The sequence below is a fragment of the Manacus vitellinus genome, unplaced genomic scaffold, assembly GCF_001715985.3.
Source record: "Manacus vitellinus isolate BGI_N305 unplaced genomic scaffold, ASM171598v3 scaffold_15_pilon, whole genome shotgun sequence".
Lineage (NCBI taxonomy): Eukaryota > Metazoa > Chordata > Aves > Passeriformes > Pipridae > Manacus > Manacus vitellinus.
The window spans coordinates 3,332,160-3,358,724 of NW_021939122.1; the positions used below are offsets into that span (position 1 = coordinate 3,332,160).

At 38.5% G+C, this 26,565-nt stretch overlaps 1 protein-coding gene across 1 annotated transcript in view; it reads right to left on the bottom strand.

Annotated features, from left to right (window-relative positions):
- Positions 1–1,235: 1,235 nt before the first annotated feature.
- Positions 1,236–26,565, bottom strand: part of VCL (vinculin) — a 43,867-nt gene continuing 18,537 nt past the window's right edge. Inside the window, exons 7-21 of the mRNA XM_018069007.2 lie at positions 23,736–23,826; positions 22,962–23,109; positions 20,868–21,021; positions 19,699–19,874; positions 18,581–18,771; positions 15,763–15,962; positions 15,138–15,266; positions 13,985–14,134; positions 13,306–13,414; positions 12,021–12,323; positions 11,323–11,447; positions 10,809–10,994; positions 5,277–5,480; positions 4,493–4,597; positions 1,236–3,814 (exon numbers count right to left, since the gene is read on the bottom strand). Of these exons, the coding sequence (XP_017924496.1) occupies positions 3,668–3,814; positions 4,493–4,597; positions 5,277–5,480; positions 10,809–10,994; positions 11,323–11,447; positions 12,021–12,323; positions 13,306–13,414; positions 13,985–14,134; positions 15,138–15,266; positions 15,763–15,962; positions 18,581–18,771; positions 19,699–19,874; positions 20,868–21,021; positions 22,962–23,109; positions 23,736–23,826 (2,418 nt within the window). The 3' untranslated portion in view covers positions 1,236–3,667. The remainder of the gene's footprint in view (positions 3,815–4,492; positions 4,598–5,276; positions 5,481–10,808; positions 10,995–11,322; positions 11,448–12,020; positions 12,324–13,305; positions 13,415–13,984; positions 14,135–15,137; positions 15,267–15,762; positions 15,963–18,580; positions 18,772–19,698; positions 19,875–20,867; positions 21,022–22,961; positions 23,110–23,735; positions 23,827–26,565) is intronic.

Here is a 26,565-nt window from a genome sequence, read left to right on the forward strand (position 1 = left end):
AGCAGCCTGGAAACACTTGCACCATCTCCTTTGGGAACTGACTCCCTTGCTGGTACAGAACATCAGGTGGTATCAGGACTGGCGAGCCTGGACACCAACTCTGCCCTCCAGCATGTCACAGAACAAGCCTTGCCAGCCACTGTAACTCGGGCACCGGGGAAGCACACCCAAGAGCTGCTGTCTGGGGGAAGGCTCTGATCCATACTTCCCAGCTCACCTCCAGAACTCGGTGTCAACAGGAATTGTACCCACCTGGTAGGAAAGCAGCCTGAGCACAGAGCTGTATTTTGTCAGAGAATAGTGTCTGTTGTGTGAGGCTGATTCCTTTTGCTGAAGGTGTGCTACTTCCTGCCCCTTTCTCCAAACACAGGAAACTCAGCTGCAGACTCTGCACAAGACAAACTGTTTACCTGTTCTCCTGTTAAAAAAAAAAACTGCACCAGCACCTGTATCAAGAGTACAGCTTGGGGAATCAGAGGATGTCATTAGTCAGGAATTACAATGCCAAGTTTTGATCTCCCTTTCTCTAGATGTCCAGCACTGGGAATGCTGACAAAGGTGGCTGTCTGTCAGGTTCTCATCTTCTCTCAGATATGGAGAGAACTGTGTGAACAGTATAAAACTCTGAATTTTACCTATTATCACTAAATCCCAGGTGCCTCCTGGCACTATGGGGGTACATTTGGTCCTACAGCACCAATAAACAAACATTGGTTCCACAAAGTCAGAACATTATGTGTGCTGGTAGAAATTTTTAGCAAGAGAAAGTGTTTGAGAAGTTCCTATGGTGAAGGACTGAAGGAAATAGGACAGTGGTTCCATGCTAATCACCCTTGCATTCAGTTTAAGAGGTAAAATTGAGATTAACAAGATGCTGAGCAGAACAGCAGTTCTTCCCTTACTGACAGGATCAGGCAAACCCCGTTTCAAGGTTTCAGAACCTTGTTTGGGTCTAATAGAACAGATGACTGTCAGGCCCTGGAAAAACTCCTGTTTTCTCCCACTGAACACAGCTTCCAGTAAAGTCTTTAATTCCTAGTTTGACAGGCACAAAGGACAGAAAAAACTTCATTTAATCTTCTCCTGCTTGAGAAACTTTGCACTTTTTTTCTGTTCAGAACATGGAGAAACAAATGTTCTTTTGCTTTAGTATTTCTGCTGCTTTAGTTTTTTGCTACTCTTCTTGTTACAGCATTACCCACTGCTCCATTATCATTAACACCCGCAGGCTGACATTTGTACAAAGGCATTTTTATTGTTTTAACAGAACCAAAGAAAGGTTGAAAACATTAGACTATACAATACATTTTGGTTTATAAACAAAGTTCTATAGTGGTAAAACATTTCCAAGTGACATTCATGGTCTTGTTCAAATTTTTGCTGCACTTTGGGTCTGCAGACCAATGGTTTTCAAAAATGCAGTAATTGCATAAGGTGGACAAGTATCTCAGCTTCTACAAAACAGTTTGAGAACTTAGAGCAAACATTCTAGAAGAATATCAAAGGCAACCATGATTCATAACTCTCCTGCAAACATTCATCAATAAACAAAAAGTGATCTTTGGCATAAACAATTATGTATTAAAGGCATTAGTAATATTGCATTAATATCAGTCAAGCAACTAAACAGTGATGCTAAAATAAAAAATCTCACAGAGAAGCCTGAATTGGGACAGGGGGATGTGAGAAGCATTGAGAAGCAATACAGGAAGACTATTTAGAAAATCCCTTTAAAATAATCCCTACTTACTCAGTGTTATTTACTATTAAATAGAAATTACTACATTAAAATTACGTTAAAGATCTGGTATAAACCAACCAAATGCATCCAGGTTAAGGCTCTGGCACCCCTTCCCTTCTCTTCCCATTGCAGGTAACTGCAGGAAGAGAATACTAAGGAAAGATCCTAAGTACCACATATTTCATAATACCCAGACACAAGGAGCAAATTAAAGACGAACATGTGCCTTCTCTTGCTGAGGTCACTTTGAGGCAGATGTACTATCAACAGTTTAACTTCCCTTTTTAGATAACAGTGCAATGAAAGGGGGTGGAGGGGAGAAAATCCAAGTGTAGAATAACTGTTGCAGAGAGGTAAAGGACAGTTGACTGTGTTGTGTCTCTTCCTTTGAACTTTTAAGACTGAGCAGTTTTTGCACAAGGACACTTCTATTCAAGGTGGTTTGATCATGCAACAATTTGCAGCAAATTAAAAGGGTATTATGATGTCAGTGCTGATTTGGGCAAAGTCTGCAAGTATTCCTTGCAAGTATAAAAACTCAAACAAGTTTTCCTTTCTGTCAAATGCCAAAAGAGACTACGAGGCAATTAAATCAATGTGTATGCACATATATATATATATATGAAGGCATGTTAAATTATGGAAGGATAAAAGAATCACAGGTCTATTTTAGTGAGGGGGAGCTTGGGGGTTTTATTCTTGTCATTTTGTTTGGGATTTTTTTAAAAGATGCAGTAGCACTTTGTTCAATTCACTATTACTAGAACTTGAAAAAAGATTTTCAGCCTCCAAACTCCAAAAGCAGTAAAAATAATGAGGTATGTGTAGCATTAGGAACCACCATTTGCTGGGACCATCAGACTACCTAAATAGAGTTTCATGGACCCTGCAGAGCTCAGGATTCAAAAAGCTTATGCATTGCTGAAAACAAGGGCAGTGAGGCTAAAGGTCTTGTTTAATCGAGTATCTTTATCTTTTAATTTCCACCTTGAGCAGCTGGAATAACATCAGATGGAGAGAAGAGGGAAATAAGAATAATTGCATGTGCTCATTTGGTTTTCAAAAAGAAAGAGCCAGCATGTGGCATTTTCTGGTCCTCGACGTGCAGTCAGCTTAAGAGAACCAGGATGTTTCAGCTCAATATATTGCTGAGTTGAGCAAGGAAAGAGTCCCATGATTTAAGGTCTCCAGCCATAAGGCCTAAGGTGTCAACAGTGTGCCACTAACATCCTCTGCAGAACATTTCAGTACAGTACGAGAGTTCTGGAATGCCTACCTACAGAGTGACAGAGACAGCTCCAGTTTTTGTTAAAGCACTGTTGCCAGGCAAAAATCAAAAGCAAAAAAAAAAACCAATATCAGTTCAGACATGGAATTTTAATCCTCAGTTTACAACTGTTCTGCTGCCCCACCTCCCCTCTTTTAATTAAAAGCCCCACACCATCATTTCTGCATGGTTTTAGAACAGCCAGCTAAAATCCTGTTGGAAAGTTGAATGTTTCTATATCAATGATTCGTCCCTAAAAAACTGCCAAGTAACCAACAGTGTCCTAAACTCTCAAGGCAAGCTTCAAGTGAGGTCCATGTTTCATATCATCACATGGGAACTACTGGAATATATAGTGCATAACTGAAATGTGCTTCTGGGAGTACAGTATTCACTAAGAGAATCTTGAAAAGCAAACCAAAAAAAATTAAATGATAAGAACTGTCTACTGTTGACAGCAAATTTGAGGTGTTTGATATCAAATGTGTTCCAAAGACATTTGAAATGCATTATCTTATAATTCATACCCTTAGAATGGGGCATTAGCATAAGCTAATCTTAAGCTCATGTATACAGCACCTTTTGCTGTTCATATATCTCTTCTGTTTCCAAAAAAAGGCATTTTATGTTACAGAAAACAATACTTATGTGGCAAGTGTTTACTGATACCATGGGGTTTTTCTGACCCAGCGAAGAGTGAACCCAGCATCTGTTCTTATCTTAATGGATGCTGCTTCAGCTTCTCTCACAGTTTCCTTCACAGACTGCATGAGATTCTGGGCATTATGAACCAACATCTCAGTTGCCTGTCAAGAAAAAGAAGAATTTTCCAATATGTCAGTAAATACCACGATTAGGACAGTAGTGTGGAAACCCTTTGTGCACAAAGACTCTTAGTACAAACATCTTAATTCAGGTAATTGCTGACCTAAACTATGAAACAGTAAGTGAAGCAACTAGTCTACAGAAACCAACAAGTGTTATCCCCACTCAAAACAAGGCTTTCCCGTTCTTTGCTGTATATTTGTGCAAAATCTGAATTAAAAAGTGTTTAGCGTGGCTAAGTAGAATAACCTTTATCAGAAGGATTTCACCTGAAAAGATGCATTAGGAAGGTAACTGAGCTGCAGGGAGTAGAGACCATGTTGGAAAATAAACGTTTTCCGCGGAATCCACCCGAGGGCGCCCCTGCCCCTCCCAGGTCCAGCCTGCCACTCAGCTTTTCACTGGCAAATCAGGGAAATTACCAAGTTGGTCACAGCAACATCGGAACCCCAGTAGCTTTTTGCCTTGTTCCTCTAATAAACTTTTGAGCTTTTGAGCCAGAAACCAAACTGCTGTTCTAAAACTATCTTCACTGAACAGCTAAGGTAAGCTTCCAAACACTGAGTTCCCAGAACACATCTGACAGAACATGTTGTTTATTGTTCTCCGTAACACTGATGAACAATTCCAGGCTACCCACCAGGTGTTACACCTCTTACCTGTTCCGACTCTTCATCGCTGATATTAGTCCTGCCCAGCATGGTAGCTTTGACAGTGGAGAGAATTTTCAGCTGTGTACTGATGGTTGGGATTCTCTCACAGACCTAAGGAATGGGCATAAAAACCACTTCACATTGTGAACTGAACCCATGCATTATCTACTGGGGTTTTTTCAGATGCACTTTTTTATTTTCTTTTACTATTAGAAAAGGAATATGATAGAGGGGATCCTATAACCTTCCAAGACTTTCTGATGAACATTGGTAGGATACTTGAATCTTATCTTACTTGCTCTGGGAATTTTTGGGGTGGAGCCAACATTTTTCCTTTCTTCCAGATATTACTCAGATATGCTTGGTTAGGAATGGCATGATGCATATATATTTGGCTGAGACTGAAAAAACTAGAGGAGTGTTATATTTCTGCTACTATTCTTTGATACAAAGGAATGAGTAGATGAAATACAAAACAATGCAGACTTAGGACAGACCAGTATTCACACTTTTCAGTGCTATTGAGAAATATACAAAATATTCAGTATTATTTCGTATTACCAGTATTTTTCAAATCCTCTTTGGCCACGAGCATCTTTCACTCACGTGCAATCAAATCCGAGCTTTACAGAACATATATTCCTAGGGGATCTAAAAGCAGACCCAGAACTTGACAGAACTTTACAAGCCAAACAGATACAGGATTTACTGGCACGACTCCTGTGCTCACCCACGCTACGAGAGGAACAACAAGAGAACCGTGTGAGGCATTTGCAGGCGGACTCGTTACCTGCAGGAGGTTTGTTCTAATGCGCTTGTCCGTGCACTGCTTCGCCACCTCCTTGGCCAACCGCGTCACCTCGTCCGACGCCTTGGCGATATCCTTGGCACACTGGATGAGGGCCCGCTTGTTCCCGCTGCCTCCCCGGACCAGGCGCGACATCTCGGCCATGAGCAGCGCCATCCGCTTGGCCGCCGCGATGATGTCGTTGCCCTGCACACAACAACAGCGCAGCGTCAGGCACCACGGCAGGGCACCACGGGGCTGCCAGGAGCCCAACGGCAGCCGGCGTTTGGGGGCAACACTTGGAAGAAGTTAAGGACTGAAGAACCATTTGTGAACACAGAAGAGGTTTCTTCAAGGAACAGGGAGGATCTGCACTAATTACAGTTTCTGGCAGTTTTGTTCCTAATACTAAGGGGAAAAGTTCGCTTCAAAACTGAAAAGGAAGCTGTAAAGTGTTAGTTTGTCCGTGGAATGAGAGTTACTGCTCTGCTGACTAGATTTTAAGATAAAGCACGTTATTAGCACCCAAAATTTCAGATTTCCCCAGAAACCCACTTTTTAAAGTTAAATAATGTGCTAAAGAGCCTGATAAACCACATAGCACTGATTAAGTTAAATAGTTGTAACAGTTGAGCATAAGATTTTCGGTGGCATATGAAACTGAAGTTGTTAAAGCATAAGCTATGCTGCTGTAATGCTAAAGGATAAAGGGAAGAGAATCTGACATACAAAACTTTTGTCACAGGTAATGTGGAAGTGAAATGCTACGATTACTTTTTTTAAAAGTTATTCCTTGAAAATAAGTCTTCCTTTTTGATAAAATCTCCCCCTTTAAAATAAAGCTTCCAGGAGAGAAGAACATGGTAGTTCAAAAGATAATCTAGTGATATTTCTTACATTAAAATCCCAATTTCTTGTACATCAAAAATTACAGTCACAGAAATACATGAGAAATGTTTGAAATATGAATTGTGACCAAGGCAAAACCATTTCTTAAACACTGTTCCAGAGAGAAACCTAGTGCAAGGGAAAGCAGACCTAGCTGATCAATTGTTAGTAGTCTGTTAGTATATTTAGTGTATTTATATTATTCCCCTTTGTATAAAGTTGTTAGTCAAATGTGAACTATCTGGTGCCTTGAAGCATTCCTGTTGCACGGATGAAATACTACCAGGGTGAGTTTATGTATTGGCACACTCTTTCCTTGGTGTTATTCCATAATTAATGGCCAAAGTTCACAGCAAAGAGTACACAACGAGAACCCAACTTAGCACATGTGTTCTCAACCCTGTGCACACACTTCCATGACTCACTATGAGCAAATTTAGGAAGATATCCCAGACATTTTGCAGATATAGGTGACACAAAAAGCTGAACTATTCATGACCGTGACCTATTAGCTAAACACTTTGCTAGTATAACCAGTTAGGATGCAAATGACATAACACAAAACTTTTCCATGTTTTCACGTAGAAGGATCAAGAAATTAGGACCAGTGTCATTTACGAAGCCCTCTAACAAGTTATCCAAGCATCAGAATCTGAAAAGGACAAGAACATTTTTAAAGCCCTTTTTATTAAAATAGTTCAGTATATCTATCTATGTAAATACACACATGTACATATACACACACCCCTAACTTTTGTTAGTTATGGGACACCAACCTTATTTTTTGCAGCATGCTATGAAAGGTGCCCAGTCTTGCAAACATTTGTGCTTAGACAGAAGAGACAGGCTAGTTGTGAATGTCTGAACCTCATGTTAGATTTCCACTGGTTTCATATAGACACGATCTCAAATCAGGAGCTAACAGCATTCAGTGCAGCTTCTTCATTAGAGAATTCTCTCAAGACCAGCATTTGCAATACAGCCCAGTGCAAGCCAGCAGTCAGTCCTCTTCCATGAACACTGCCATACAAAGCCATTCCTTGCTGGAAAGTATTGTAATTGATGGCATCAATGGAGGCAAAGCACAGCAGACACCTTAAATGACTTCTTGAATGCTGTATACTCTGCTATATCTGGAAGTCATTAAGAAACCATTAACCATGGCTTGCCAGGTAGCCCAAATGAATGGAAAAAAGAACAGGAAGGGAGGAGGAAAGACAACCCCTATTACAATTTGAAAACTGCCATAACAAAGAAGACCAGGCAGATGCAAAGGGAGAGGAAGCCTTCGAATATTAATAAGTGACCCAAATCAAGCTTCAATCCGGCACTGACAAACAGATCTAGCAAGTTGGTGAAGCCACTCTCAGTCCTTAAATGAAGTGCAGACACACTTATTCATTCAGAACGGCGGCCCGGCAGGATCAGAGTGATGCACATGTGTCACGTTCCAAATGGCCGGATGCACGCGGATCAGTCCCCGCGGACTCAGGAGTACCTTACTAGACCACTTGGTTGCTTCTCGATGCAGAGACTGAGCAGCAGCCAGAATGGGCTGGTTAACGGGCTGATTGGTTGGCATTAACAGCAGCTCAGGCTCGTAATCATCTTCAGTGTCATAGGGGAGAGTGAATTCAACATCTGCATCATCCTCCTCATCTACATCTACACCAGCCTCAGCCGCTTCATTAATCACAGTCACATCAGGCTTTGCAGGTGGCAGCAAGGGTGGAGAAACAGGGGACAGTTAGTACAAGAAGCAGAATTTGGTAGAAGAGCACAAACTGAGCAGTTTTAGTGACCAAAACATCCTCTTGGCCTCTCAGGATCTGACAAGGCAGCTCTAGGATCAGGTCAGGGGGAGAAGGGGAAGGAATATAAGATTAGCAGAAAGAAACAAACATTTCACCTGTGAATCAAAGTAACCAAAAATATTAAGAACTTACAATTCAAATATGCAGGAACATTTGTCATCTGAGCATACAGCTTCTACAGACAGAGGCTGACTCACAGAACAACATTTTTCTGGCAAGACAAGGGTGAAATGAATGGATTTTCTCTTTCAATGAAAGCTGTTCTGACTGCACAGAAACAGGCACAGCAGCTGATGACTGTGGGTTTTGTGCACATAGAAAGCTTTGTATGGAAGTCTGTTCATGTATGTGATAAGAGGAGACAGCAGCAGGAGCACAGAAAAACCACTAACACTGCTTGTTGTAGAGTAAAAAAAAAAGATGGGATGGGAAAGGCTGTAGAAGTGAGCACTGACATCACAGAACATGTAAAAGAGCAAAACTGGGTTATGAAAAGAGGAGGTGACACTGGATGTTATGAATGCCATGAATATTACAGTTCTTAAAAAAGACTGAAAGAGAAATAGTAGAATAAGAGGATTATGAAACATATGATACTGTTTTGCCACAATATGTTGTATCCATTACCTTCAAAAAAAAAAGAAAGAGGATTCAAGCAAATATATTGTGTTAGGGTAGATCAAGGAAGAGGTGAGTGGTATAACAATACAGGAATTAATAACATTTAATACAAAAATAGCCTACAAGTTTACAAACTGTATTTCTTCAACTAAAGACAAGTGTGATAAAAGTCAAGGTACCCTTACCAAAACCTTAGCATTTTCAACTGTGTTTTGCTTAAGATACTGCCTTTTATTGAAAAAAAACCCCAATCTACACCAACAAAAACACACAGGAGTTTTGGAAGTGGTAACTCTTACATAAGGCCAAATCAACTCGCCTTCAAAGGCAGCTTATATTTAAGTCTTAATTAATGAAGTTTCCAAATATCCCACGTTCTATGAGTTATCCAAACTAGGGGAAAAGGCAGGGAAGACTAAAGCAATAGACATTGTTTGGTTTGTGCTCCATGACAGAAATGGAGTACATGAAAGCCCAGAAAGCCACTCAGTGAACAGGAGTTTTTATAAAGAAGGAGAAAAAAGAAATAGATTTTAATTCTTACAAGAGCGAAGAATGTTATCAACATTTTTTAAGACTAAGTACTTGTTCACACCCCCACACTTTACTACAGGTGAACTACCTTACCTTAGTAGACTAAAGTAATTCAGCAAAAGAGCAAAAGACAGCTGACACACAGTCTGTTGTGATTTAGTATGAAGAAGATCTTATATTTCTGTCTTTCCAGGTTTAACCCAAATTCCTCAGCACTGTCCATCAATCCCTCTTCTACCCAATAAAGTGACTTCAGAGACTACAGAAGTGTTTTTAAAACTTATTCCCCCAAAACACTGTCAGAATAACTGAACTTTTATTGCTAAAATGGTACTGCTAAAAAAAGAATTAGAAGGACAATTGCTGTTCTAACTTGCTGGTTTGTTGGTCTCAAATTAGAGATATAGCAATGAAAATAGTGTTTTATAATCTAAAATCTCTGATCTTAGATCTCTTTCATAATCTGCAAGGAATTTTAAGTTCTGCTGCTTGGCTTTGATAAATATTTAAACAGTTGCACTACTTAATTTAGAATGCATATAATATATATATAGGTAATTTAGTTATGTATGGTAAAAGCATTTTATTACCTACTCTGTATTGTTAAGTTACCCATTCTGGGATTCCAACATCAAAACACTTTTAGGAAGCTGAAACTAAGGCTTTTAGCCTCAGAACTACCTTCTGAGATGAACAATACATTCCAGGACTGTCCCTTCAGTAATATAAACATGTCTTTGCTATATACAGAAGGAAAGGGGAAATAGAGCTTTTCATTTTGGGGAAGAGACACCCAAACAGATTTGCAGAACTTCTTTTGTATTTTATCTGTACTTCCAAAACAGATGTTCCTTAAGGCCAAAGCACTTAAGTTGATTCTGTAAACTATTCAAGTTTATCTCCTCACTCACCATCTAACTTGGTGGAGAAAAAAAGGGGAAATTTTAAAAGCTGAGTTCTGACTCTTTAATTTACACTTGCAGAAGCCTAAATCTCAGAAGTTCTTACTCAGCTTCTGCCAGAGGAAAAATGTAGCTCTTTGGGGAAGGGGGTGCCAGAGGGCAGAAAGAGAAAAGAAAAAAAAATTATATTAGTATTTGCAAGATTGATGAATTCACACTACTTTGTCATAGCACTGGAATGGTAAGAAATTAGGGATTTCAGCCTTGATAGCAAATGTGACCTATTACAAACAAAGAATGAGACCAGGCCACTTACATATGGTCACTTTTCCACTCATAAATGCACCAGATTAACCTGCAGCTTCTTCCAGAATTAAGACAAACAAGTACATGATTCCTGCAGCTGGCATCTGCAACATCCATACAGACTTTTCAAAGTCACTTATATATAGCAATCAGCTTGTCAGCCCACACAGGCATAAGTATTAGTGGCTCTCTAGGCAATACTAGCAGCAAGGATCACAAACAGCTTGGCATACAAGGCATATTTGTGTTCCCAGGGCTATGTTAATAAAGCATTCTAGCAATTCTAAGTATTAGAACAGTTGACCCTAGTTCACTTTGAACTTGAAAGGGTTTCTAATTCCTCCTACTGCAGTATTTTTACTGTTTGGTCTATGGAAGACCCTGTCATAATACAACTGAATTTGGATGAAACACACAGATACTAAAGTTAGAAGATAATCCTTTTAGTGCACAACACAACAACTTCTTACCTTGCTAGACCATTTCCTGGCTTCATCATGCAACTGTCTGGCAGCCATCATCATGGGTTGGTTAATTGCTTCTCCTGCTTTCTGCTCTGGGAACTCTTCATCCTTTTCTTCAGGTGGTGGTGGTCTGGGCGGGGGAACCTCACCTTCTGGAAGTGGTGGTTTGGGAGGAGCAAGCTCATCAGTCAGCTAAGGAAGGCAAAAATCTTATTCAGTGCAAGGCAACAGTAAAGTAAAACAGACTGAGTAAAGGATGGTGTCATGGCAAGACATCATTGTACGGACTTGAACCTTTTTCCAGTTTTTCAAGTGCATCCTGTTAAAGAAAATACCATGTTTTAATCTTTTCTTTTGAATGCTGGATTGGTATTTTTTAGACTTGAGGCTACTTGTACACATGGTTGGCCTGACAATACCTTTTATTTCTAAGGAATAAAAATATACTTAAGTAATTTCAGTGTGTAATCCACACATCAGTGACAACCCTGTATTTTACTACAAACTATGCTGCACTTACATGAAGGTGCTCAAGGTCAGGAGGAGGAGGGGGAAAATCTGGTTCCTGAGGCTGGAAGGCTTCTCTGACTTTGGCCACAGCTCCCAGAATTCTGTATCCAGAATCCAAGAAACTCTTCTGCAAACCTGAACGAAAAACCCAGTACCAGTTTAATAGTGTTTGATAATATTCAGAACACTACCCCTCAAAAATACTTCTATAATGTACTCTGCCAAGTACACTTATATGTGTGTTTAAAAACTACCCGATTGTTTACAGTGGACTTGCTCATTTGAAGTGTTAGTGTCATATGCAACATGCATAAAATAAAGCAGGCTGAGTAATAGTCACTATCAATAGCCAAAGTAATTCCTGAACAACTTTCACAATCAAAGAAATTATGTTAAATTTTCTTATAGAAAGTAGTACTACTTAAAACTAGTAACAAGTACTTCTAATTAAGATTATGAAATCACATATCAAACTAAAATGATGAATTCTTTTTTTCTTGAATATGCCAAAGGCCTTTGACTGCATTTGAAAAGAGCAGGATTCAGCAGTTAGTGGTGTGACCTTGATTTCATCATTCTGTGAGATTTAAGTGCATACAATATTTGCATAAAAGAGGATACACAGCTGTACAAGAAAAAATGAGCACTAGTTCACATCATCTTCAGTCGGTAAAAAGTACATCTTAAATTAGCTGACTGAATCCTTACCAGGGTCAGAAATGTTTCCTGCCACAGCTTTAGCATCCATTACCATGGGTGATATAGTTTTGCTTAGCTCATCAGAGGCTGCTTTAACAGCCTCCCGAAATTTAGGGTCTTCTGAGTTTTCCACCTCCCGCTTTGCCACCAGCAGGATGCGGTTTGCTCGTCTGGCAATGCTGGTGGCACCAGCTACCAGCATCTGAGGCTGCATGTTGGCCATTGCAACTTTACATTTATCAAGGTCTTTCTTAATAGCCTCTTCTGATGCATCCAGCAGAGATTTAGTGTCAATGGCTTCATCCACCAACCCTGAAATAAAAGTTAAACGTATCAGTGTTCTAGTTCCATCTGTGGAAAGGGATATTTGGTATTCTATAGACAGTTCACAACCAGAAAAGTATTTTAAAACTGGGGTCTGGGGAAGAGCAGGAGAGGGCATGGAAATTAGACTGAATGTACTACTGCAGTTATTCTTCTGGTTGTGTGGTACCCCTGTCACAGCAGCCATGGTGAAGCTTGCTAATCACATCCTGAGCTCTTACTCATCTACCATGGAACATTGTTTCAGTCAAGAAATGGTTTATACAGCATATGCAGCAGAGATTCCTTCCTGCCACCAAATTTCTTTAAGCACATTCAGTACTTTTTGTACCTCTCTCATTCATTCAAAAGGAAATATCCCTCTGCTGTGCTTTTACATAGGGGTGATGTATAGTGACAAAGCAGTAAGATTTACAATACCCACAATTTAATCATTGGGATGGAGAAGGAGGTAGTATACAGTCAGGTGTTTAGTAGCTCAGTGCAAAGGATCTGCACTTGGGAAGGACTGAAACATTTCAGTGTCTCAGCAAGATTCAATAGATCAGCAGCTTTGTTTTATTCACTGCATTCATCAAGCTGTAACAACATTTTAAACATGTTTTCTTACCCTCACTTATCTGTCCTATTTCAACATGCCAAGATTATACAGAAAAAACCTCAAGTTGTCACAGTGATATACTGCTAGAAGAGCAATTGCAATAAAAAGTAATGGTATTCTGGTTTTCCTACAAGAGAACTAAAGGGCTATTTGCTCCCCTCAGCTCAGTATTAACACATCAGAAGCCAGTTATTTTGCATATGCTGTAACATATACATATTCCTCAAGTCAGAGACCATGTTCCCACTTCTCTTATTTTTAATCAGTCATTACTCTTATGCATGTTTCATCAATCCAAACAGAATGGAGAAAAATCTACACAAGCTAGTTAGCCACAGGTAGGATCTTCAACAAAAATTCCTACTTTACCTGTCATTTTTTCTACATTATCAATCCACTGGTTTTTCATGGTCTCAAAATGTTCATAAGCAGCTTGATTTCCAGGATTTCTCAGGAGGATACGAGCAGCCGATACTACCTGGCAACGAAAAACATTTTTAATTATCAGTATATATCAACATCACACGTATTCTTGAAAATGCATTTGGTTTTTCAAGACTGGATGTGTAGCTCCTCATTTGAAATACTAGTTCATTAATTCTAGTGCAACGTCCAGCTGCTTGAAGATCTACAATACTTCTGGAATTTGTTGGCACAAATCCTTTTTTCTGGAACTTCAGTTACATACTAATATATCTTACAAACAACTCCTGAAAGCATTAAAATACAATATTTATTACACTACCAAAATTTTAGGTGGAAGTGGGTGCTAGAGCAATTTTTTTCCACTTACATATTTTACTAAGCCTCAAAATCTTTTTAAGTCTAAGTCATAGACACTTTTGTCGAGAAGTTGAAGAGTAAGACATGTAATATCATCATTTTGTTCTACTTGGTATCATATATATAAATATTTTCCATTCCCCTTTTAAGACTGTCAGTGCTATGTTCCTTGCTGGTATTAACATCAAGAGAAGAAGCACAAGGAAAATTCCCCAGAAGTCATCCCCAGCCCTTTTAACAGCCCTTCCAGCCCAAGGAAGCCAACCTGTGGGGTAAGTTCCCTTGCTGATTTCACTGTTGCCTGAATGCCCTCCACAGTAGTTTTATTTGCAGTTCCAACTGCAGCTGCTTTTTCTGCTGTAGCTCCCAGTTTAGCAGCATGGTTTTCAAAGTTTGCTGCTCTTTCATCAAACACCTAGTTGTCAAAAGAGAAGACACATCAAAAAAAAGCCCAAACCTTCCTAACAGAATGCACAATTTCTTCTAAGTGTCAGAGACATCTTCATAACATCCACATTTCATTCATTCCGAGAGGATGCAAGAGGACACAAAAGCTTTGAAGGTGTTTGATTTTTTTTACTGACTCAGTTGGGCAACTAAGGATACATATATATTTTATAGCTTTGAGGTATTAAGTTCATTCATTCCTGATGACTACTGCTGCAACAAATACTGTGTTAAAACTACTTTAGCTCCTAGATATTAATCTTCAAACCCATAATCCAAAAGTAACTATATTTTAAAAGATAAATAAGGGAGTTTACCCTAAAAATTGAAGTTTCACCTTGGAAAAAAATTCCTTCCTTTCGCAGTCCTTTCAAGGAACAGAATACTTTGACAAAAAGCCATCCTGTCATAAAGCTGAATTCTCCAAGGCCTTTGGAATAATTTTAATCATGTTTAAAACAAACTAGAGAAACAGAGCTGCCACACACAGAGTTTTAGATACTTCACGTGCAGCCAGTAGCTTTGAAGTACAGGAAACAATATCCAGGAAGAGAAGAAGTTGAATCTGTTGATAAATCCTGGCATGAATTTGACTATTGTAATAAGCTTATGTAATGCTGAGATATAAAATCCACTAACTAATGTGTCAGCAGTTTTTGCACAAGAATTTTTAGCCAGCTGAAGGCAATGTGATACCAACATTACAAGGAGAAATCTTTGCCATTTACTGAAGTCAGGGATATCCTGAGTTTCCAGGGATATCCAATTCACAGTCTCCAAGAGTTCAGAGAGAGATTTGCATAGTAATCATTATGCTGTCAGAATTAGTAAACATGTAACAGAAACCTGAGAAAAAAATACCAATTCTTTTTTCAGAACACTGGTTTATTTTTCAAAATACCAATTCAGGTAAAATTAAACACTAAGTGAAGCTTCCCATGGGAAGGAAAAGACCACCTGGGTATACTTGCCTCATCTCTGTTGGGAGCATCAGAGGGAGCAGTGGCTGCGACAGCTAACAGTTTAATAGGAGTTGTGGTGTCACTGAAGACATCAGAAACTTCCTGGGTCATTGCCTCTTGCATCCGTGTTTTAAGATCCTTAAAATACAGGAAAATTATTGGCATATGATACAGGGGTATAAAGTTTGTAGGGATTCAAATTCCATAAAACCTCCTCTTGTTAAAAAAAGCCCATTCCGAGAGCAGACATTAAGATAAAATAACCTTAAAATCATGATTAATTACCTTTTACATAATTTGAAATACACGAAGCTTACATACTACTCCTGGAAGCAGCATTAGAAGCTACGAACAGCACCATTTGAGATCTTGCCCCTCAAATTTGCAGTGCTAGCACACTATTTTCTTTTAAAAGAGACTTCTATTTTTCTGTTAAACTGTTCATTTGGAACTAAGCCCTAAGCACGATAACAAGGTCTTTGTAGAAAGTTTGGTTGAAACATCTCAGCTAACCCAACAGGATTTTTGGAGCACTTTTCTTTTTATTGATGCCTCACACACACAAGCACTTGGTCAGAGGAGCTCAAGTGCTTCAGTGTATGGTGTGCTTGCCTGCACGAGAGCAGACTTGTACCTTCAATGAGTCCTGAAGCTGAGCAGCAATTGCCCTGGCCTGAGGGGACTCCCCCTCCCCTCTGGCAGCGAGGTCAGCGAGCTGAGCAGCCAGCTGGTCCACACGGTCACACTTGGCGAGCAGGTCCTGCCGGTAAGGGCCCATCATGACGTTGGCTAAACGGCGACCTTCGGCAACCAGCCCCCGGATCGCTGCCTGCCCTGCAGGGGAACAAGTCATCTTCCATCAGCATGTGGGGGAACAAAAGACTGAGGGTACAAATCAGATGCACCATGAAGTATTGACACATACATGTACACATCAGAATTCTTGGGGTTTTTAAAACACCTTTCTAGGTGGTGAAAGAGATCTTCTGCAGTTTATCATTGAGGAATTGCAGATCAAACCCACAGAGGAATTCAACTCTCTCCAGTTTCTTAGTTGCTTAATTCAGCAACTCTGGCTAGAGATGCATCCTTTTTAACTATGGTGGTCTGACAGAAGTTAACCATGACATAACTAATCTGTTAACTCCAATAGAAACCACTTGCAAATTCCAAGTACTGCAATTCACCCCCAAATCATCAGAACATGAGTACCAGAAGCAAGAGGAAAAGCCAAGTAGAAACCATAAATAAAAAAAGCAGAATGCCCCCTCTGAGAATTCCAGAAACCATGGGTAAGAAGTGTCAAGTATCTGGGATTGGAGGAGATGGAGGGGGTAGGGAACACCTTACAAAGGCTCTGCAGTGAACTGAAAGTTTTTCTGTAATGGAAAAAAAAAATATCATTTTTAGCATAGGTGATTCCCTTCATTCACTTAAAGACACTTCCTGCTCTTTCATAGGAATGTAATTCTCTGCTCTTTCAATAACACAACAGCAGTATTCTTTTAAAAGAACTCATCATATATTAAGTCCCTCAAAGATCTACAGAAGAATAATTTTAAGCTAATGCAATCCAACTTTGTGATCAAGCTCAAAATTACTTAGGAAGTTGTCACGGTACCAAACTATCCAAGAATCACTCAGCACTGCCACCATCATTTTAGAAAACTTATCAGTGTAGCTAAGTTTGGTGCTGTTGGAATGTCCCAAGATGTTTTCTAATTACTCTTTTGCTAGGTCAAGTGCAGCCAAGCAAGAATGCTTCACACACCAGTTTACTATTTTGGTACATCTTGCCTAGTTTGTATGTGCCAATTATTACTACTTCAGGTAATTCAGAATAGGAGTGCAAGTCAATATCTGTAGCAGCCAACACTAGTCAAGTAGCTGACATGTTTATAAAACAAAATACACATTATGCCTCTATTTTATTTCAGAGTTTAGCTTTTGTTGAAGCACTGCCCTGGGTTACCAGCAAACCCACGGGATTATTTGTAACATAGTCCCTACTACTGCAGAGAACACTGAAGGATTCTACCGTTATTATAGCACTGAAAATATTAGGCTAAATTCTACCAGAAGTGCTGTCCAGACTGAAAAGAGAACATATCTGATTTATATTCTTAATATATCTTAATATATCCTGCCAAGTGCCAGTGCAAGTGAAAGACATTTAAATGAAAAAAAGCATACAATGACCTCATGTTAGAATTTTCTTTATTGAACTAAAAACATTAAAGTTATGGGACATGCCACATCTTGCATCTCTACACACATTTTTGTCACATGTATTACTCCAGCATTTGATTAAACTGACTGTTGAGAAACTTCAATTCTTCAGCAAGCCCCCAGTATGTATGCAAGCCTCATGATTTATTAGGTCATTAGACTTCAGAGAGGATTTAAGCTACCTTTGTTTCTTTTCAACTAAAAATAACAGAAATTAAACTTAGGTTTCATGGTTTTTTGAGCCCACCACCTGACAGGTTATCATGTTCAAGAGAAAGATCAAAATTAGGAAGGTTTTCAGCCACTGTCAAAACATCTTAGGAGACCTATCTACCACCTTCTCATTCATCCCATTCTGAATGCAATCCACTCATCAGCAAGTGCAAAATACAGAACCCCACTATTCTGTTTAAAATGTTTCCTTTAAATTTAGACTTCACAGATGTCCAAGCTATCAACATCATTCAATCTTTAGTTCAAGGATCTGTCATTGGTTATTCACACAACAGAAGTTATCTGGACAGATGGGGAGAAGTGTGAGAAAGAGGTATTAAAGGTTTGCAGTTATACCACTTCTTATAACGTGTGCTTCCAGTCAGTCATCGGGATCAGCTGGACTGTTGTGGAAAAAACTACTCAATCCAGTTTTCAAGCTTCATGTATCTACTTGCAATAACATCAGGAGAAGATAAACAAGACATTTCTGAAATGGTTTACAATAAGCTCTCAGTACAGCAACTCCTGAACCACACTGATAGCATACTTGGATTATCAGATCCCCTTTCTCTTTAATTAGTAGCATTCTCCTCAGATAACCCAGAAACCATATAAGAAGTGATATTTTTAGGTCAGGTTTAAGAATATTTTTCTCTTCTCTGAAGGACTTAATTACTCAATTTGCTGAAGTAGGTATAAATTCAAATTCAAGACACTATATTTGCATAATAAAAGCAAGGAGCAGCCTGTCTTTGTGCGCTGTACAGCAAAAGTTCTCCTATTCTTTAGGAATGAATAGGAAAGTTGTTCTTTCCACAACACAAAGAGAATCACAGGCCAACTTGATTCTGTAATTTCTCAGCCAGGAGCTGGCTATAAATCTCCAAGTCTCCACATCAGTGAAGAGTCAATGCATCCTCAGCATCTCAGGAGCAATTGTTTCCACCACAAAAATTACTAACAATTAATTGTGAAACTGGGGGGGAAGAACACATGGAAACACTTACCTACTCCCCGATCAGCAACTGTAGGATTGTCTATCCACCTCTGAGCTTGTTCAATCTTGCCCTCCAAATGGACAGCTGCTTTAACTGGCCTAGTATTTGCCACAGCCCTGTTTGTTTTGGACTGTAAATTCTGAAGTGATGTAGCTATTTGCTTAGCCAGTGCACGGGCCTCAGGAGAGTCACCTTTCCCACTAAACATTTAAAAAAAAAAAGTATAGTCCTATAAAGATCATTTATAGATAGTCTCAAATTCAGCAGGAAGACACAATGAAAGTTACTTCAACTTTTTAAATAAGGTTAAATTTGACACTTGAGTTGAGACTCTGAGGAGCAATTGCCTGCTGTGGTACCTGGGTATTACATATGTTCAACACAGCACCAAGGTGGGGAAAGGCATAGTACTGTCCTTGCTAAAACTGATGTATGACTTCATTTCCCACATCCATGGCTGTCTTATGAGCAACTGCAATAATGCCATACAGATTACAAGCAGAAAAGTAAGCAGCCCCAGGCCAAAGGCTACACATAAACTTGACAAGAAGTAGCACATTAAGACCTGCAGCACCTAAAGCTCAAGAAAAACTCAATTAAACTATCTAACTAATGAAGCAAGAAAAATATTTATCTCCGTATTCCAACTGGTCTTAGATGAAGACCACAGTTCATACAATAACCATTTCTCCTCTCCAGTCTCAAGCAACCTCTTTTATACAGTTTGCAGTTACAGCTTAGAACACTGATGGAAGTGGTAGATATTCCACTTTGACATTTAGTAAACCGCTTTGCAAAAAACAGTGATGACATCTGCCTGTATAAACAAACTTAAATTTCCCATTACCTCGTTGTTTTGACAGTACAAATGAGCTCACTTTTGGCTTCAGTTTGCTTGTCAAATATTCCATAGGCAGTAGAAAGAAAATATTTCTAGGTAATTGTAATGCTAACATCTTCAGTTACTCTTTTTTTTTCTTTTAAAGAAGCTAGTGCAAGCTAGGCTTTTTCTTTTATTTTAATCATCATTAATCCAATTAATCATCAATATTCTGATCTTGCCCAGCATTGTGAATGGAAAATGATAGTAATTCAAACAAATGAATGGGGATAAAACTAATACGTACTGTCGTCGCAGATCTGACAACTTGGCTGTCAAAGCAGAGATTTCCCCCAAGGAACGAAGGATATCATCTCTTTCTTTAGGCTCCTCACACAGTTCTGCAACTTTCCTTGCTTCAGCCATAATTCCCCGGATATGTTCTTCTCCTTCACTGCCCCCGTTAGGATCTGCAAGCCAATTCTTAATACAAAGAAGTCATGTACAGGTGAAGACAAACAGTAATATTATTTCTATAGATGCTTTCAAAAAAACACCAAATATCAATTCGGCTTTCAAAATTTTATCTAAGAGAAAATACTTCTCAAAAGCAATTTCTGTTGAAGTCAGAAAGACCATGAAGTCATTCTATGGTCTGATAGCTTTCCTGTTTTGAAAAAGATGTCAAACAAGACAAGATCTACCCAAAGACTTTACATTCACTCTTTCCCCTCAACAGTATTTTCAGAAGTAAAATTTAACTCGTGCCTTTAGAGACTGATAATCTGGCTTTCAGAAAAAAAAAGAAAACAGATCCTCCTGAGCCCACTGGGGCACACTTTCTAGAGCTCTTCCTAAAGTGTTCCATTAGCATTTCATTTGATAAATATGTAATATTAACGTCTCTTTATATATTGATAATTATATACACATATACACATTTAGATAAGGTATATATAACATGTTCATTTAATCACCATCATAGTTATAACTGGGTAACAGACTGACCATTGAGGGATATAAAGTTACAAAAATAAAGGATCAATTAAAAGAAAAATGTTAATGAAACTGCATTTTTCACTTTTGTCAGGAATATTAAGTTCTAAATCCTAGATTCCACTCTCAAAACAGAACCCAAAGAAAGGGCTCTAGTTTTATCCATCAGTCTGTGCAGCCTGAAACTCCTCTACTCTTTTCTTTAATAAGATTAGTTCATATGCAAATTTAAGGTGTTCCATCACTTTACTTTATTAATTTTTAGTAACAAAGTTACCAGAAAAGGTCATGAACTGTAGTAAAACTCACAGCACGCTGTTAATTACTGAATTTAAGATTGTTCATTGTTAAAACAAGTACCCCTTCTATGTTATTCCGGTCAAGTTTTGTTTTGGAAGCAACTACAGTGGTTCAGAATAACATCTCTAACAGCAGTAACATCATCACATTCTGAAGTATTTATTAAATCCCTGGTGGTACCTGAGCAGCATCAATCTTCTTAGCAATGGCCTGCTTGGAGTTTGTCATGGCCTCCAGCTTGCGGGCTGCATTCTCCACTTTGGCAGTGAGCAAGTCCAGACCTTGGGACACCTGCTGTGCTTTCTGCATAGCCATGGGTGTGCCACCCTGTCCTCTGCCCAAGACAAAAAGAGCACCACAGATTCAGCTCAGGTCTGGAAAAAGCTCTTTTCTAGTGAAGAGGCAACAAAAACTGCTTATGAGCACTCACAGCTATTATTGCCAGACATATAGTATTTAATCAGATTTTTCCCCCCCAAAGAAAGCAAAAAATTACTGAGGAATAACATGACAACAAGAGGAGATAAAAACTAAGTTTATTTTCCCTATTTCAGAATGTGACATTTAGCATCCTCAGAAGAACAAACAGTTTTTAAGTGTCACAAAGTAAGGCCATTTATGGATACAGTTGCATTCAAGTACACCAGACAAAGCCTCTTATCTTCTCATTTATAGACTTGCAAAGGGTCAGAATCTGCAGGAGTTATGTCTCCCCACACCTAAGTGAGGACAGCAAGTCAGTAAGTGAAAATAAAATATCTTAGCTGCCTCAATCATGTTGACAAAGTAGATTAAAGGTTACAGGCTATTCGTAAGAGATCTTAAAATGCTGAGAAGAATACTAGCAAGACAAATTTACAGGGCTGTAGAAAACAATTTACAGCACTAGCACTGTTTGTTCAAATGCTCAGGAGTTAGAAGCTGGATAGAAAGATTACTTAGATCCATATGCCTGAGTATGTTTGCTGCTCTCTTCCAAAATCAGCTGACTACTGAAAAGCTTTGTTAACACGTGAACTTAATCAAACTCCTAACTTTTAAAAGGCTACAGTAAGTGGAAGGATGACAAGCTATTGAGATGTTGAGGTGTATTTACACAGTCAGGCCAGAGTTTCAAAATACGTTTCTTTATACCTTATTTTTCACTGGCTGAGTTGAAGCTATTTACATATTAAACCAGTATATAAACTAAATCATTTTTTAGTAAATCTAAGTCCTGTCTCTTCCTTTACCTCCAAAAATTGTACATCATACAAAGCTGACACCAGCCACTGCTTTGGAAGAAGAATAAGAGTTTTGCCTATTTTCTAACACTGTGCAAAAACTGATGCAAAGCAGATCTTAAATTCTATCAGGGCAATCAACTGAGAATCCAAGAGAAGATAAACTAAAACCAGCTTCTTATCCACTACCACTACTACAGCTATCACTTCAATGACAATCTAACCTGTATTTCTGAGTTTTGGCCTTTTTAGCTTTTATATAGCAAACTAACAACTCTTCCTGGAAACTATTTCCAGTTGTGTAAGTATCATTGCAACACTTCGGAGCTGAGCAGGCTATGGATTTAAAGTGATAGCAGGGAATTCTTGTTCTTGAAGTGACTCAAAACACAGCTCTCCAAATAATTTGCATTTGCTCACTTCCTGCACTTCACTGGGGCCTTAAACCTTTTTTTAATTATTTTTTAAATTTTATTTTAAATAAAACACTCCTGACTTCTGTTGCTTTTTCAAACAGTTTGAAAGATTCATTAACATTAAGGAGAAATATTATACCAATTTACTATCACCTGTATCCTTAATGGATCACAATGAATAGCTTTCTGGGGTTTCTGGGTGTGGTATTTTTGCAGGGTGGGGAGCAGTGTTACAACAAAATAAAGAAATCAATTTTAAAGCACTCTAGCTTAACAATTTACTACATTGATAAGCAGCTGAAAAATTCCTTATACTCAAAGGAAACACCTAAAGACTAGAATATTCAAGTATCTTACAGTAATTGGGGTATATCCTCTTTGGAGGACAGACTTCACAGTAGAGTTTAAAACTTCATTTCTGCCTAATTTGGAGGAAGGTTACGGGTTTGACATTAAGCAAACTCTGAATTATCTACCTGAGCAATTCTGTTCATTTATATAATGAACATTTCCCTTACTAAAACATACTATTCAGAAAAGACCAAAGTGAAAAAAAGGCAAAATACAGATTAGGAAGTTCAGAAAAAACATTTTAACAGCACTGGCAAACAGTCCATTCAAAGCAATAGATTCACCTAGCTCGGAGGTCAGCCAGCTGGTCAGTCATCTGTCCCAGAGTTTTGCATGTCCCCAGAATCTCTCTGCGTTCTTTGCCTGCACACAGTTCTCCTGCTTTTCCAGCTTCATCAAGGATCTGCCTTATTGCTTGCTCCCCAGCATCCCCTAAGACACAGAGTCAGTCAGTACAACAAACAAGCCATTCCTTGACATGTACGAGTAAACTACTGAAGTCATCATGTCCCAACACATTTAACTGCATTGGGTTCAGCTGGGAAAACACATTCATTGAAAAGCCATGAGATAGACACCAAACCCCAACAATTCACATTTTACAACTCTATTATTTTGGCTTTGATTTCAGAGGAAGTCATTCTGATAAGGTCTTTCAGAGTCCAAATGGAAAGGCCTCTATCTAGCTTTTTTTACTTTAAAGATACATACAAAGGCAAACCACTTATATAACTAAAGATAACTGCAATTGGAGTATTTATGGCAGATTTTCATGTTAAAAATTTTACATCAAGACTGAAAGAAAAACATGTCAAGAGATTCTGTTAGACAAATCTAAAGTTAGACAAACTTGAAAATAAAAAGGAGGGATTTTAAACATTACCAAAGACTGCAATTAAGTACTGTTCAATAAAGTAATAAATACAGGTTCCTTCAGAATGATCCACTATGTATAGGTTAACAGTGCTTAAAGACAATTTTGCCTTAAACAACAGAAATATTAAGATCTTTAAAAAAGAAAATACTTTATGCTGTTATTTTTTTTTTGTTAATATTACCTGGAGGTGCATTTGGATCTCTCAGCCAACCTTTTGCCTGATTCATCTTTGAATCTATCAAGGCTAATGCTCTTTTCATGGCTTCGGTGTCCTTTACAAAAAAAGAAACCACCAAAATGAAGCTCAAAAAAACCCCAAATGCACAAATAATCAACACAACCAAAGCAGACAAAGGTTCTATAAAGCAGAGTCTACTTACAGAAACACATTCGTATAAGCAGCTCAAAAACCAATTTCAAACTAGCAGGTCATAATCACTTCTTTCCCATTAGGACAGACATTTTCATTTCACTCAAAATGCAGAAAATAAGCATGCAATTTTAGTGACTTTTCTATTCCTTCATTTATTAGTGTTTTAATTTCTAAAACTGGAGCTCTAATAAGCACACATCTTGGAGTTAGTTCCCTTTTTTCCTTACTGTACATCAGGGCACATAGAAAAGTTATGTAATTAGAGTAAACCTTTCAGAAATGAAAATTGGGCAGTGAATTTTACTACTTACTTCAGTGTAAGAGGCTGCACATTTGCATTTTTCACCTACTCTGTTGCTTTAAGTCAAACAATTGCTGTTTGCAAAAAAATAGATTACCAGCTAATTCCTGAAACTCTCAGATATGGAGTTTAATGCCTTCAGAGAGAAACACATGTATTTACATGTGGTTGTTTTAAACTCTGAACTTTCTGAGAGAAGCATCAAAGCTGCTGCTTCTTTCGCTACTCTGCCACTATTATCCAACACCTGACTCCAGGAGATAAAACCACCCAGTTCTGATTTCTCCACATACTGTGTTTATTATTCCTGTGCTATCTCTCCACTAGAGGCCACAAGTTTTCCATCTTACACAAATGGAAGGACAGTGAAAACACAAACAAGTACCTTAAGTAAAAAGTTGGAAAAAAGCCAAAATAGCTTTTTACTACACATGTCATTGAAATAATTTGAAATGCATCTAACATTCTATGATTAGTATACAGATGATAAAAAGAAGCCTGGCTCTTGCCTTATTATCTGAATTTGACTGCCCGTGTCCCATTCGTATGAAGAAGAGCCAACAAGCATCAGTGATCAGTATCTGGTATAGCATGTGGTATCCTGACAACACTAAAAAAATGCCACATTTTTGGGGAATTGTTCATTCTGTATGCTTAGTCTCAAAGACACAATACTGTAAACATTTTGGCATTTTTATTCAGGCATGTTGGTCTGTCAGCTATTCATAAGGTGCTATAATATAAGTAAGCAACCAACTTTCTAAAGTGTCCTGTGACACTGCTGAGTATTTGTAAAGGCTCTTAAATCACAGCCTGAGAGAGAGCACCAAAAGCAGAACTATTTTCAGATAGATGATTGGTTCTCAAATCTAGAAACTGAATCTCAAATCTTAGTTGGGACCTCTTTGAAAAAACTTCAAAAAGGTAGGATATGCAGCTAAGGAGTGGGAGGCAGGTACATTCTTTTAAAAGCTGTCTTCTCTATAGTTTGAGAATTGTGCATTTACTATATGATAAGAGACAAGTAAATATTCATTAAAGTTTTCAAATGTATATAGAAACCTTACTATCTATTAAAGTAGGTGTTACAGTTTTCTATGTTTTATATATGGGCTGAAGCCACTTGACTTTAAAATGAATGGTCTACTGCAGGCCCATCTACCCAGAAACAATCTGAAACAAAGAACCCACTGAATTTTTAAAAAGGCAACAGATGTTGCTTATTGTGTTGATGAGATGATAGGTGTGGGCTGAGAAAAGGAGAGTGTTGGGAAAACTGTCTTTGCCCCTCCCTTTTCACTCACACAGGCTTTTGTGTTGTCTCAGCTGCCTGCAGAGTTGCAGTTTCAGCAAAATTATACAGATGCCTCTGACTCTAAAGTCTTCTTTCTGAGGAAAAAATCATTAGTGTTTTAGATGTTACCCTCCTGATTTGAGACAATTGCTAGAACTACCCAAGCAGTAACAGGATGCATCTGCCATGTCATATGAAGGCTATATAACTGGATTGCTTTTCAGTGTAAGTCTTGCTACCCTGTGTGCCTCTGTACTCACATTTGTAAAACACTGTCCCCTTTCCCTATTTAAAAAAATCTGGTGAAATCCTAGTGTAGCAGTTGAAGTGTTCCAAGACAATTGATCTTAAAGCACTAAATTTCCCATCTTCACAGCTCAAGGAATCTCTCTCAACTTCAGCTTCATGAGTTTTTGTTGCAATAAGATGAGTAATACAAATAGAAAATTAGAATGCATTGTTAACTAGGTTTGTTGATACTGCACTGCTGTTTCTGCAAGAGCTGTGTCTGGTGTCAGATACTTGGCAAAGGAAAAGGTCTGGACTTGTCCACCAAGTCAGGCTATTAAGCAGGAAGACAAAAGCAGAAATACTCAGTTTAAACAAACCACAGCAACTTGCTCAAGGTCTTACTGCTTAAAAGTATCTTGGATCGTCCTGATTTCTCTACCTGTTTAAATACCTCGTTCCTTCCTAAAAAAGCAAATCTTGTTTAAAATTTAACTCTTTTGGGATTTACCAGCAGAATATCAGTTGCAAACAAGGAAAAAACCATCCAATGGCTAGGCTGCAAAAAAGTTGTTTTATCAGCAAAAATTGATTCATTTTCTCATCTCCCTGCAGTTCCCCTGTTGGCAAAAGGAATTTCATTTAAAAAAAGCAGCACTATTACTTTTTCAGGGAGATAAAAAAACTTAATCAACTTAAACAACTAGGGCAACATTGTCTGAAGGGTAAAGAGCAAGCTGGCTTTTTTTCAAAGTAGTTGCAAAAGCAAATAAGCCCTTATTCAAGATACTTTTATGCATCACTTCTGCCACTAC